This window comes from Ixodes scapularis, unplaced genomic scaffold (assembly GCF_016920785.2).
Source record: "Ixodes scapularis isolate PalLabHiFi unplaced genomic scaffold, ASM1692078v2 PGA_scaffold0__279_contigs__length_252992795, whole genome shotgun sequence".
Taxonomy (NCBI): domain Eukaryota; kingdom Metazoa; phylum Arthropoda; class Arachnida; order Ixodida; family Ixodidae; genus Ixodes; species Ixodes scapularis.
In genome coordinates this window covers 99079532-99094148 of record NW_024609835.1, presented here as the reverse complement: position 1 = coordinate 99094148, position 14617 = coordinate 99079532, and the positions used below count along the sequence as shown (strand labels likewise).

General features: G+C 46.7%; 1 protein-coding gene across 1 annotated transcript; it reads right to left on the bottom strand.

Annotated features, from left to right (window-relative positions):
* Nucleotides 1–4921: 4921 nt before the first annotated feature.
* LOC115318884 lies at nucleotides 4922–7072 on the bottom strand. Its single transcript, XM_040214567.3, has one exon. The coding sequence runs from the start codon at nucleotides 7054–7056 to the stop codon at nucleotides 5026–5028; it is 2031 nt and encodes a 676-aa protein (XP_040070501.2). The 5' UTR covers nucleotides 7057–7072; the 3' UTR covers nucleotides 4922–5025.
* Between the last annotated feature and the right edge of the window lie 7545 nt (nucleotides 7073–14617).

Sequence of the window (14617 nt, the reverse complement as noted above, 5' to 3'; positions counted from 1 at the left end):
CTTGTGACAAGAGCGAACAAACAGCTGTGTGTTCATTTACGTTTCAAGCCTGGATTAAATCGAGATAGCGGCTTCGCCTGGACTTCATGCTAGCATCTTTTGGAAGAACGGCAACGGTAAAGAGCTACGGTAAACGTCGAGAACTTGGATCTCTGGTGGTTATTTCCGCCGCAAATGGCCAGGTTCGGGCTCCAATTTCAAAAATCTGCAAACGAAATTGCATAACATGGAATAATATTTATTCGGATATCACGTCCCTAAGGTTATCGCTATAATGGTTTATTTTGCTATCTACCAAAACCATATTAAGTAGATATGAAAAAAAGTCCTCTGTACAATAACCACATTAAGGTATCTGTCTTGAAGGATAACATCTAACAAAAGAAAAGTTTGAACTGAAATGCAGGTATTTGAACATTTATTACTTGTTAAGGTTTATACTCGTTTTTGTGCGTTTATTGGTAAAGTATATAGCGGAAGGAGTTTACTTTAATAAGTTGACCTAGCTAAATAAAACTGTTTAGTTCAAGTGCGACAGAAATTACGAGACATGATTACTAATTAAAAAACAATTCATATTTCACGCGCGAAACGAAGGAATGAGGTTGCACCAGCGCCCGAGCAGCCAATTGCACGTGAGCAGCGTGTCACCACTTTTTTTTTTCTTTCACATATTTAGCGAAGCATAAAATAATACTTTCATTTTATTTTTTACCCCCCTTGTGGGACGTCATATTAAGCGATTAACGACGATGCCTAGATATCTGCAAACAAAATTTACAAAATGAAAGGGCTTCGCCGAATGCCCATCGCACCGAGACGCATCGGTCATCACGGGCACAACGTTCAAAGAGACGACCCTGACGGAGGCGCCTCACTTTCCGATATGCCGGAGAAATACTTGGTCCTCGCTGGATGGTGCGATGACGCGATTTCTCGTTGGGAATTTGAAGGTGAAGTTCCCTCTGAAATTTACATGCAGCCGATACGGGAAGAAACTCGGGGAGGGAAAGAGAGGCCAGAGCGCCAAGCTCTGGCTGCCAATTGTCTCTATTCGCAGTTCGAAAGCGTTCGCCACACGCGCCCAATGCCGGCGTTCGAGCGCGTTCCAAGAGTGAGTAAGACTAACATGGCTAGCTTTGTGCCGGCCCACGAATCATTGCAACCGAGAGCTCGGTCCTCTGACTGACGGCACCGCGCGCCCTCGTCCCCTTCTCGCCTTTAGCTTCTACCCGAGTAACGATTCGTACGCGTTTCCCGCCCTCCTTTATAATAAAATTAGGATTTTAATTAGAGCTAGGTCCTGGTCCTTTCATTTCATGTGCGCTAAAAACGCGCGTTATCAAACCAGTTGTGTGTTAAGCTGCCGAGAGCACACGAATTCAGTGTCACGCATGTTGTTTCATTTCTCTTTTTTTTTCTAGCTTCAGAAACACACTTCTAATTAATATTATTTACTATTAGCGCCATGTTCATTAGTTCCGTATGTCCCGACAGCGCGGAGTGTATATATTAAAAACAAAAAAGAAAAAAAATCACTTCTTTTTCAATAACTTTTGTGAATATTTTTAGTATACACATATATGATCCACTTCCTTCCACTGACATCTAATTTGCTCCCCCGTCATGCATTTGAATATTGTAGAAACCCGATTTAAAACACTCTCTATACATGAAAGTTGGGAATTACCAAACAGGAAAGAGCCGACTTTAAAAAGTCTAACGACACTCGTAACAAATTTTGATGATTTCTTCAGTTAACAGACCAGATCTTATACACGTTGTAGTAGTGGCACGTAAGCTCTTATGTCGTCTTATATGCTCTTGTGTGTTTGGATTTTTTTTTTCATTGGATGGATTGGACGTTGATGATCTCGAATATACCGTTCTGGCAGTTACTTTTGTTACAAATAGAAATAATAAACTAGGCCTTTATTGTTTCAGGAAATAGCCTCCCATATTCTCGTCCAGAGCAGAATCCAGTTTGTCGTCTCGAGATTTCAGTTCTCTCGGGATTAAGAAAGACGCTCGTCGTTGACAAGCTATACCGTTCATGAATTCCTTTGTATTAAAGTGCTATTTTATATTCTAGCGTTCGGAGTTTTCGGTTTAAACCGATAAAAAACACGCCGAATTCATTTTCACAAATTCGGTTTTAACCGAAAAAGGTCAGTTTTTAGATTCGACGTTTTCGCTTAAAACCGATAAAAACCGATAAAAGTAAGCCGAATCCATTCTCTAAAACTCTGTTTTAACCGACAATGGTCAATTTTTAGGGTCGCGTCAAGATGGGCGGGTGAGGGTGGGGGAGGGGGAGGAGAGAGGGCGTTGCAAGGCTCGAGATTGTGTGACGTCTTCATGATTGCCCTCTCCCAAGGTTCAACATGAAACACAAGAGGTCTTTGGTTGTCCTTCGCGGGATATCTGTGTCCTTTCTGTGATCGGGCTTAGTGTGTCAAGTTCTTGGTCCTAAAAAAAAAAGTTAGATCTGCAGCCAGAGTTTAGTGAGTACACGAAATATGTTGTGCCTCAAAACGTCGCACCGTGTCTCTTTTGGTAGTCACATTTGCTTGATTGGCCGATTTGGAATCAGGCGGCGTTTTATCTCCTCAGCCTGCCAGTGTCAACGTTGAGAGGGCAGACTCGAAGCCCAGGGTCATTAAATGGAAAGAATGAACTCGGATCAACGAGGAGAACCCGGGAAAGTACATATGTGTTTACTATATATTAAGACCACGTTATCCTGATGTACAGAAAATGAAGTTCCATGTTTTTGGGGTACTGTCTTGTTTGTACTTCTGTTTTTTTTTGTTTTTGTTTTTTTGTTTTTTACAGTAGTAGCACACATTTTCCGAATAAAGTGTCGTTGTTATGTTTTTTTGTTGTTTTTTTTTTTTTTTTTCAATGTATCTATGTCGTTATTCCTTGAGGGATCACAAATATCAGAGTTACAAGGATCATCTGATCCGGTGTCCGATGGTGTTTCTTTCATATTCACTGAAAAAAAAAAACGGTAAACTTTTCTTTGCATAAATATACACCGAAAAAAAGAACACGAAAATTGCATCTTAAAATAAACACCGAAAAAGTACGCCGAATTTAAAAAAAAATAAAAACCGAAAAGGCAGGATCATTTATATTCAATCCCCTACCCTCCGTAACAGCAGCAAGCTTCGTCTTCAAAACAAGAATATATATATTTATTTTTTTTCTTTCTTTAATGACAGGTTTTAGTCGTTTTTGCATTTTGACGTTATGTGCCGAAGTTCTTTATGATGTCATTCCATCAGTAATTCCAGAATACCAGAAATCAATTTAAGTAACAATATACATATTTGCCTTTCCACACGAAATAGTAATTTTGTACCAAATACCGAATAAGTTGGTGAACGTGCAATTCGCAAGTTGCAGTGAGTGTGATCAGAGAGGCCAGAAATTCAAAACGAAACTGACGCTACCTTTCAATGGTCGCGTGGTATACTAAGCCTATTTCCGGAGAAATAAGTATACAGAAGATGAAGCTTAACATAAGGTTACGAAAAATCACCCGTAAAGCGGTGGAAACTTCAATTACCAGCGCTTTTTTCCTCTATTTTCTTTTTGTTTTAGTATACACCCTAGCCAGCATCAGCGCCGTTTATAATTTTTAACATACCCCGATGGGTAGTGATATTTATTCTAAACTTCTAACCCAGGCCATTGTAAACTCTGAGATATTAAAGACATGCACCGGCGCCTTGTTGAATGTTTGCAAAAAAAAGTACGAACTGAACTAACTGTATACCATGTGCCAGTACATTTACGAAATAACAAGATAAATCATCCAGTAAAATTGAGAAAGTTATACTCCCAGTGTCAAAGAGACGTTCTTGAACGCGACAGGACCTTTCCAAGCTGAACTTTCTTTTTAAAATGTTGTTTCATGCACCTGTAGCCGCCTTCGCTGTCGGATTTGTGAATTCGTGGGCGTTGTCAACAGCTTCCACGGCTTATTGAGAGCTTTGATCCTTGTAAACGCTCTTAAACTTTTTTCCTCTTGAATGATACTGTCCTTTTTATGGGCAGTGATATAATGAAAACGAGCCTGAACTTAACACGCATTCCGCTATAAGTGATTTTACTAAAAGGTGCTCAACGACACTGGAAGTCTTCCTTTTCGCCCGTGTGGGTATTACATAAAGATTTTGCTTCATGTGTATTTATGGGTGATCAGACAATTTTAATTGGCGAGCAAAAATAGAGAAAAATATCAAATAAGCTATCAAGCCGTGATTGACAATTGTCTTCTTTTTTTTTTAGCTGCTACGGTTGTTTTGTCAAAACGAAGTATCTTAAATACATTCCGTTTTTAGTTGTGCATTCAGAGAACCAAGGCAATATTGTTAACTCCTGCGATAACCAGTTAACCTTGTTTTTTAAACATTTCATTTCTCTCGACTCTTCTCAACTTCCTCATACCCTTCTTTCATTGAGTGTAGCCACCCTAGACAGGTGTCCTTGGTTCAGAACTTTGGGCTCTCTTTCAGAATTCTGGGTTCTTTTTCAAAACCCTGCGTTTTCTTGCTCGACTTCCGTTTCCTACGCCATTCAGTCATAGCAAGTACGATGGCTCGTGACGGTGATCAGTTTAATTGTTCACCCTACTCTAGCTCTTTTTTTTTTTTTCTTTTACCCGCTAAGGCAGGATCTAGCCTGAAAATTGTTCGTGGTACGAACCTGATTTTTACATAAAGCCTTTCTTGTATTTGGCACCTCTTTGGTAACGAAGTGACGACTTAAGTTATATTCGGTGAAAAAGAACGACTACCATATTTTGTTACTTTTTACCGAGTAGCAAGTAAGGAAAGAAATTACTACTGTATTTTCGTTACTTCTTAGTCACCGAGTAACCAGTAACGGGATTGATTGAAAACACGTTTATTGACCTTATATTGCGCGGAGCGCGCTGCGGAGGTCAGTTAGAAGGAGGATAAGGGATTAGGAAGCGGGGGCCAAAGAAGAGGAGAGGAGGAGGAGGGCAACATCTCATGGCTTCAAGGCCTTCGTCGACGAGGGAGGGGGAGGCCGTATCCTCTTGGCTGTAGCCGGAAGGAGCCGGTCCCCCACTGGAGGCGCAGTTGGGTCTTTTATGAAGGCGAGTAGTGCCTCCCAGAGCTCCAAAGCATGCTTGGGGGATATGGTGGTGTCTGGACATGCCCAGGCGTTCAGGGATGCGGGTACTGGGGCGTTTGTGATGAGGTCCAAAGCCTGTTGTCGTGGAATATCATACAAAGGGCAAGACCACATGAGATGAACCAGGTCTGCCTTAGAATTGCAGTTCTTGCAGATGCCAGAGGCTGTGGAAGGTCCCGCCCCGTGGTTCCCGCGAAACCGCTGTAAGAGATGCGGTGTCAGTAGGGTCCCTGTCTGAATTTGCCGAATCATGACGGCTTCCCTACGAGAGAAATGTTGGGAGGGAATCTTAGGGATGGATAGCGGGTTGGCGGCCATGGAGAGGTAGGTGGCTCGCTGGGCTTTCGTAGAGCGCAAGTCGTGCCAAGGGTTGGCAATTTCCTGTGAGGGGTTGCCTAGAGATGAGGAAGAGGAGGGTCCCTTGGCCAGCGCGGAGAGGAGGTGTGCGCGCGCTAGCCTGTGGGCTTTCTCATTACCGGGTATGCCACAGTGGGCAGGGACCCATCGTATGATGAATTGATGGCCGGACGCTCTCAGAGATGAGACGGCCACCTTGAGCTCGTGTAAGGTAGGTCCGGTATATTTGGTGTCCGAGCATATGTGGTGTGCCGCTTGCGAGTCAGTATAAATGATGTGCGTGACTGGTGCGTCTTCCTTTGCCGTAAGGAGTGCGTCGCGCGCATAGTCCGTGATGGCTTGAAGCTCCGCTTGGGTGCTGAGCGGGGGCGTAGCCGTTGTGTGCAGGTATCGTGCCTGTGCTTCTGTGTTACAATTGTACCACGCCGTGGCGTAGACAGCGCATTTGTGATCAGCTGGCAGGGATGCATCGACGTAGATCACGTGGGTGCAATCGTCAAGCGAGCGAATGTACTTTAAGTGCCGTCTCTTGAGAGGGAGGCGCCTGCCGGTGCTCTGTATCCGCTGAGGTAGAGGAGTCCCGTCGGTGAGGACAATGTGTTCCCACGGCGGGGTCTGTTGTGGGAGTTCGGGCAGATCGTGCACGGCGTAGCCTAGTTTTGCAAGGATAGACCGGCCGGCTGGTGTTGTGCGAAGCCGTGCCTCCTGGATGTTGTAGTGCGCGGATACGAGTTCGCTGAGATCGTTAATGCCCCCGCAACTCTTGAGCGCGTCTAGGCGTGTGTACCTGGGAAGGCCAGTAATGAGTCTTCGGGCCTCGTTGATAAGTCTTTCTAGAGCTAGCATCTGAGTCCGATTGACTGGATGATAGGGAAGACCATACAGGAGCCGTGAGACGACAAATGCCTGCACGAATTGCCTCATCTCGCGTTCGCGGACACCACGGGTGCGTGTTGAGATTCGTCGAAGGACGTGTAGGATCTTTTTTACTGATCCAGTCGTTTTCTGGAACCATGTGTTGGCTGTGCAATTTTCGTCCAGGTACATGCCCAGGATGCGAATGGTAGATTTCCTGGTGATGGGTTGGTCTCCGATAGAGAGGTTGTACATGTTCCTCTCGGCTCTCTTGGAGGGAGTACTACGGCCGCCGTGTATGACTAAGTATTCAGTCTTCTCTGGGGATGTGCTGAGGCCAATTTCGGTTGCAAAACTGTAGATAATGTTTAGGGCATTTTGGAGTATGTCCTCCTGCTGGCCGATGGACCCGTCTGTTGCCCAAAGCGTGATGTCATCGGCATATATTGTATGACCTAGTCCAGGCACTGCATCAAGACGGTGTGGGAGGGTGTGCATCGCCAAGTTGAAGAGAGTCGGTGAGATAACTGACCCCTGCGGTACCCCTACTTTGTTGGCTCGCGTGGTACTAGTGGCTTGGTCTACCTGCACTTGAAAACAGCGACCTTCCAAAAACGCGGCAATGAAGTTATATAGTCGTCCTTTTAGGCCGGCAGTTCTGGTTTGGGACATGATTGTGTTGTGCGGGACCCCGTCAAATGCCCTTTTAATGTCAACCCCAACGACAGCTCTCGGTTGTGCAGAGTGCGGGTCGAGGACTGCCTCCTTAAGTTGAAGAAGCGCGTCCTGTGTGGACAACCCCGCTCTAAAACCTATTTGCGTTGGGGCGAGAATGCCATTATTTTCCAAGTACCATGTAAGGCGCGTATTGACCATCCTCTCCATCGTTTTACATAGGCAGGATGTCAGTGATATAGGTCGGAGGTTGGCCAGGTTATGTGGCGGTTTCCCCGGTTTGGGAATTGGTTTCACCAGAGAGAAACGCCATGTGGGTGGAAGCTTTCCTTCTTCCCAGATCCTGTTGATTTCCTCCAACAGAGCTTGTTTGTAGGTATCTGGGAGGTTTCTCAGTTGTGTCGTGGTGACTTGATCTGCCCCAGGTGCACTGTGTGTGTTGGCAGTGTTAAGGGCGTGATTAAGCTCAAAAAGGGTGAATGGTTGATTGTAGGATTCAAAGTCCTCCACGGGGTCGTCCCTTTCATAGGTGGTAGCGATGGGTTGAGAAGTGCTGGGAAAGAATTCAGAAGCGGCGCGTTCGGCTAGCTCCTGTGGGGTTATCGCTTCTTTAAGGGCCACCCGTCTGGCCCCATTGTAGGTCTTGGTTTGTCCAAGAAGGGACCGTAATATACTCCAAACTCGGGGTGTAGACGTATTCCCGTTAAAGCCTTCACAGAGGGTCATCCATTTCTCAGATGCAAGGGCGGTGGTGTAGTCCTCTATTGTATGTTGCGTGATCCTCAACTTGCGTTTGATAGAGCGTCTGCGCCCAGATTTGCGGTACTTGGCCAATAGGCGCAACCTGCGATTCCAGAGCGTTAGAAGGCGTTTGTCTGGGTCCGGATGATCATAGGGGACTTGTATTCGACGGGTGGCTTGTTGCTTGGCGTCTAATATTTGACCAGTTAGGTGTGCGATATCGCCGCTGGGAGATGTCTCCTCCAGCAGCTTTCGGTATTTGTCCCAGTGCGTCAAAAACGATGGTCTCGCGGCTGTGCGTGCACCTACCGCGCATCCCAGAGTGCGGCGGATTTTTATCTTGACCACTATAGGGAAATGATCGCTTCCCATTAGGTCTTCGTGAAGGTGCCAGGTGACGCTGCGCGGGTGTGATGCCCAAGTCAGATCAGGGGTCGTGTCCGCCTGGCGAATAGATTGTCCAATTCGTGTGGGGTCATCGGGGGTGTTGATCAAACTAAGGTGGTAGTTTTGGGTATCAGCCATTACTTTGCGCCCCCTGGGACTGCATTTGTCGTAACCCCATGCTGTGTGCCTTGCGTTGAAGTCTCCACATAGGATTACCTGGTCGCGAGGATAGAGCCTATGGAAATGCTGTATAAAACCGAGGTCAATAAGAGGCTTGTGCCCTTTGTTGCGGTTGTACTCCGGGCGTGCGTACAAGGAAAAAATTAAAACGGTGTGGTCAGTCGACAATTTGACCCTACACCCTACCGTAGTGGTGGCGCTAGTATTCCAGGGTTCGGTATCCAGTTGGACGTGGTCGAGCGTTCTTAATACGTATAGAGCCACGGATGTGGTCTGCCCGGGATCGCTATAAGACGGGTACCCTTCGTAACCCGGGAGTTTGAGTACTGGGCCATTTACTTCTTGAAGTGCGAGTATGGATGGTCCTTGTGTGGTGCCGTTACAATAAAATTGCGCTACTAGGTCGGCCTTTTTTTTTCGAAGTGTTCGACAATTCCATTGCACGACTGTAGCCCAGGGTGGGTGCCCGGTGGCGAGTGCGCTATTGGAGCGCTGGGCCATGTTGGCCGTTAATAGCAATTGATGAGGTTACCATAGAGGCGGCCGGAGCCGGTTGTGTGATGGGCGCCCCGAATGGGCTCGTACTGGAGAGCATGAGTCGTTCCATAAGGGTGCGGACACATGTCTCAATGGCCCGGTCTATTGTCTTTTGCACGTGCTCCATTACGCGTTGTTCAAGTTGAGCAATGCGGCGCTCGAGCTGTGCCTCGAGGGTGATTTGTGTGCTGGGTGTTGTAGATGCTGAGATGCGTACAGCTGTTTCTGCCTGCGTCTCCACACTGACTTGTGCCACCGGTTCCGGAATGCGCGGGGTTCGCGATTTTTGAGCATGTTTAGAGCCTCTCCTTTGTGTCGTATTAATAGTCTGGGTTGCAGTGTCGGTGTTGGCCATCCGAACGGCGTCCGCAAACGTGAGTTTACGCTCTGCAGCTGTTGTAGTAGTTCCCTGAGCAGAGGTGCGGGGCCCTGTATAGAAACTTGTTGAGGTCGGAGTGGCGATGAGCCGTAGGCGTCGTAAGTCTCCCGCGCTTCCAGGCACTAGAGGTACGGTCGTATCGGTGTTGTTGCTTGACGCTTCAGTACGTTCGCCCGCGTGTAGAGGCTGCCCTTGGTTGCCAAAGGTAGTTTCAAAGCGTCGCGGGGCCTTGGGACGTCGGCGACGTGCTATCTTTTTGTTCAGCTGGGCTCTCTTGAGGCAGCCCTTGTCTGTGGCTAGGTGGGGACCCCCGCAATTACGACACTTAGGCGTGGCGTTCGGACAAGACGCGTCTCCGTCGTGTTTTTTCAGTCCGCAAATAGAACAGCGGGCGTTGTCGGTGTTGGGACAGCGCTCCTTAACGTGGCCCATCCGATGGCAGGTCGTGCAGACAGCTACTTTGGGTTTGTAGGGTAATACCCTCACCGTAAAAGAGCGGAGGCCGATGCGGTAGGGCAGGCGTGTGCTTTTGAAAGTAACCAAAGCAGTTCCGTTGTCACCCAGTGGGCGAGCATTAAGTATTCTGCATTTGCGGCAATGCAAGCTGGCCATGAGTTGTTCTTGGGTAAGGCCACCGGCGTTTTGTATTATGCCACGTATCTGGCCCTCTCCGGTTGCTTCATAGGCCTGAAAAGGAGCCTCCTTACCACAGATAGGAAGCGATTTGATTTTGAGGAAAGCATCCCTCACCGCGGGATCGTATACATCGAGTGCAAGTTGATTACTATATATGTGTTAAGAATCGTGTCGTGAAATCGGGGGTCCTGGTGCCTTGTACGAGGGCCAGGGAGGTGCGTAAATGTGATGAAAGAGCCTCGTCGAGCTTGATGTAGGGCTCATCTAAGATTCTACACGGTTGACAGGGTCTGAGGATTACCGTGAGGCGCGACAGCCGCGGTGCGGGTGGCTGAGTCTGTGTGGGTGGCGTTGCGGCCATCAAGGGGTAACGTTTTTTGCGGCTGTAGGTGACCAGAGTATACCCATCTTCATCGTGGTCGGAACGTGTACAACACAAGTTAGTAAACCTTGTTTTCACCGGAAATCGCGCTTCTGACTATCACTTCCACGAAGCGCCAAATGGGTAATCCGGGGGAAAAAAAGGCATGAAGTATAAACATATTTACGCCTATCACTGAACACGTCGATCGAACTCTATAGTGGTGAATCATGTTCTCCTTGATGAGTCTTCAATGAACCATCAGGATGAGGTACGTTCGATTAATCTTATGGGGTATCCTCTTTCGTTCTTTCTACGTTCGTCACGTTGTGTTGTACAAGGCCGAGAATTATGCGCTTGAATGCGAGAGCCGCTGTATTGTTCTAAGCCCCCGACGATGACAGGTTTGAGAGTACAGTCTACAGTGGAAGCTCGGCATCCTGCGTAAGTTTACTATTTCTGATAGCACTTTGATCCACGCGAAACCAAAAACTGGCAGAGGGCAACAAATGTGTGCAAGAGTCTATTGTTTACCTGCCACAGACTAGGGGTCAAAGTCGGCAATAGACTTTGTAAGATAGTCATTTTGCCGTGAGAGCATGAGAACAAAAAGGACAAACGCAAAGTTTGGTGTTTGCGCTTGGCTTCACACTTTACGGTCAAAATGCATATCTACTAATTATTTCTGAATGTCTATGTGCTTTGTGCCAGGCATTGGTAACGTTTATCTGCCCACGATGTATACAAGACGGGCAAAGGGGAATGCATCTCACAACAAAACCTTGAAGCCGGGGTCACACTGCCTATACATCATAGAAAATACAGTCTGCATACAAATTCGAACGCTTGACACCGCGAAAAGAGTGCTTCGAATGCCGCATGGCAATGAGTTCAAGGAGACACCTTGGCACGCGGCATTCGAACCCTGGATATTGCGGTGACTCGTGTTCGTAGATTGTCTTTTGTATGATGTATGTGATGGGAGCGAGAAACAGTTTTAATCAGGTTTTAATCACAGATATGTGGTTTTAATAAGCGCGTATGAGTTAAATGCTGTAACCCTTGATGGTTGAAAATAGGGTGCACGTGATGTTTCTATTATGATCATGCAGAAAGATGTATAAGAAACGAATGCGTCGCACGAACTCTGTTTTGTTCGGACAGAGTGTTACCGTTTGGACGGCAGATTCCCGGCCCTCAGCGCATGACGTACGGATTATGTCGATCGTTGCGCTAGTCGCGCTCTTCCACCCTGATTTTGGATGACCGTGATTGAAACATCACGTGCACCATATTTTCAGTCACCGAGAGTTACTCCGACGCATTCTTTAATTTCGTTTTTTGCGACCACTGCCTAGGTATTTTTTCCGGTGTCTGGTTGGCCACATTCGAATTCGTGAAGACGCCCTGGAACACGCCAGCACGCTTTGGGTCAATGGCGTCTCCTCATTTGACTCCTATGCTTCCCAATGAATGGCCAAACCGCCCACCCACCCACCCACGCACGCACGCACGCACGCACGGACGCACACACACATACACACATACACACACACACACTAATCCTGTTACTTGTAAGTCAAACCTATTTAGATAGACCAATGTCACCAGCCAGGTTCGTTGCGCCATTGCTGCCGACATGCATGGTATTCCGATATTTACAAGTCCTCAGCCCAGCGTGCGATCCCCTCAGCCCAGCAAGCGCATGTTCGTTGCTCCGGGAAGCGATCAAATCACGCGCCATACGTACGAGCACTGAAAATGGAACTGGCCAGGAGCTTTTTTTTTTTGGAAAGGTGTAGTCTTTTTGCGCGAGTTTGCGCGAGCACGGCATGAGCCGGCATGAGCTGTCTCGTGCACTGGCACCTACCATAGAGTTATTATAATGTACGAGAGGTTGAAGTAGCGCTAGTGTGCTGACGCAAGTTGAAGCAGACAGCAACCAGTCAAATCATAAGATCATAAGAGCAAATATCCCAAATAATCCGTACGTACTAAGTAGCTTGGAAAATTTCTCAGTCAGGCCGACGAAATAATTGGTCAGTTACGGCGTTTTTCTTTCAAATTTATCGCATTAAAACGGTGCTAAAACTGCTTCGTACGTGTATTTATGTGCACTGTCGGACACTCTTAGCGCGAACACGACGTCGGCGCTTTTCAGAATGAGGGATATATAGACGCTTTGCAGCAGCTGTGCATGAACGCCGCCATAACTGACCTTCAGTTTTTGTTTCCTCTTATTTCGTTTATTTCACTTCATCATTACCATTGCAGGCCAGGTTATTGCCACATTAGATTCAACTGTGTCCTTTTCTAAAGCATCGTCCTTTGTAGAGGATCGTGAACTACCTTTTTAGTTGCTCGGCATCTCGGTAAGACAAGAGAAGGTCAGCAATGGCGGCTGTAATTTGGCGCGTGGTGCCAAACGAACGAAGGACATCTGCATATTAAGCGAGACGGCAAGAACTACGCGGTGACACCGGATCAGTAACTACCCGTGCATGTACGATCAAAATAAATTGAAGGCCACGCAATACATTCGACTTTAAATAAGTAGTACCGCTTTATTCTTTTTGCTATGAGCGAAGATGTTTGTTCTACGCTCAAACAATCACCCGCACGTTCGATATCTTTGAAAACAAGTGCCTGATAAAAGCTGCCCGGCAGAGAAAACAATACAAAGAGACACTTTTCATAGCCCATGTATTTTATTCTCTGCGTTTTGAATCTTTTATCCGCTCATGCATGACGGGGTCATTTTCATATAGTGACAGGACTGGCATATTATCAATATAGTAGCGTCACCGGAAATATGGCGAGCCTTGAACACACTCTATATTCCTTTCGACTGTAATTTTGCTTTCAATCGTCGCTTGTTTTTACATACCTGCATTCTGCGGAACACACGTTTGGGACTGGAATGTAGCGAAGTTAAACATCGCTCACCGATGAAGAAAAATGCGCTAACTAAAGCAATCATACTTTTACGGTGTTAATCAAGGTACGTACTATTCGGTGCGACTCCAATAACCAAAGCGTTTCGTGTTATTTTCCGGCGAAGAGACAAAATGCACGCGCGTTTTCCCATAGGAATGCACAGGAGCACCGCAAAAGTAGGCTGGTTGCTGTCTGCTTCAATTTGCGTCAAGGAAGTCGCATAGACACTATAGCCCCAGTTGAACCTCTAGCTTATATTATAATAACTCTATGGCAGCTGCCTCCTGTGAATTACCGTTATGGCCAGGGTCAGGAGACGTCCCGTTTTGGCCGCGAAAGTCCCGTTTTTCAGAGCCGCATTTCTGCCGTCGCGTCATTTTTGTCTCAATGAAGCCCCACGTCCTTTTTTTGTGGGAACGTTGGTGCCTAGTTGCGAAATAAGTGTAAAGCGGCTGGACGACATCTGAAAGAATGCATATAATACACATAAAAATAACCACACTACAAAAATGTAGCAAAATAGAATAAATTTAGAGCTCTGTTTGTAGCTCCATCTGGCAATACGTTCTGTTCGCACAGACGTATGTTTGAAGCACCCTTCTATATTACTATATTCGTCATGCTTCGGACTCGTTTAAAAATGAAGAAATGTGCTTGCGTACTTAACCAAACAGAAAACTTCGTAATCTCAGTTCACTGTCTAAATGCACAGTGAACTGAATAGTAGCAGAGCTTGCTGTTTCGTCAGCCCCACCTCCCGCTCCCCCCCCCCCCCTTACCCCCCCTCCCCCCCCCCCCCCCCCCCTCCGCGTGGAACGTTTGGTGCAAGCAGTCGTACGGTTAAGGCTGGTCGCTGAGGACGGCCAACTAAGCTATCCTTAACGAACGATAACAGAAAGATGTAAAAATGGCGTAAGGACGGAGGGCATCTTCAGGAGCACTTATACCTATTATTCAAAGTGTCGGGAAATATATTTGGGATCGTATTATCCGAGTTTTTCAGCACCCGAACAAATGCTGCTGCATGCTCGCAGGCTCAAAATGGGCTACAGAAAAGGGATAACGGAATATATCTTCTGCGTACGTCCTAAGACGACCGAGAAGGGAAGACAAATTAAAAAAAAATAGGTTCAGACACGTATTTTTAACTAAATGTAAAAAAAAAAAAAAAAATTGCACGTTTTGAGTGCAATTTTTAAGTGAAGGGATTTAGCCATTTTGTTTTAGCAGCGTGTACACAGGTCTGATACCAACCCATGCCACCATTTACCCAGCGTCGCCACCGCATGGATATTCACCAGGAATCCGGCCCACTGAATCTCGCCAGCACCTTCTCGCGTCTCCTACACACATTTCTACACATACACACACTCCGCGCGAACATGGAAAAAAGAAGGAAA

Bases quoted from the DNA above. Each gene is read 5' to 3' on its own strand.
- LOC115318884 (XM_040214567.3), bottom strand. From the start codon at position 7,056: ATGTCCCAAACCAGAACTGCCGGCCTAAAAGGACGACTATATAACTTC.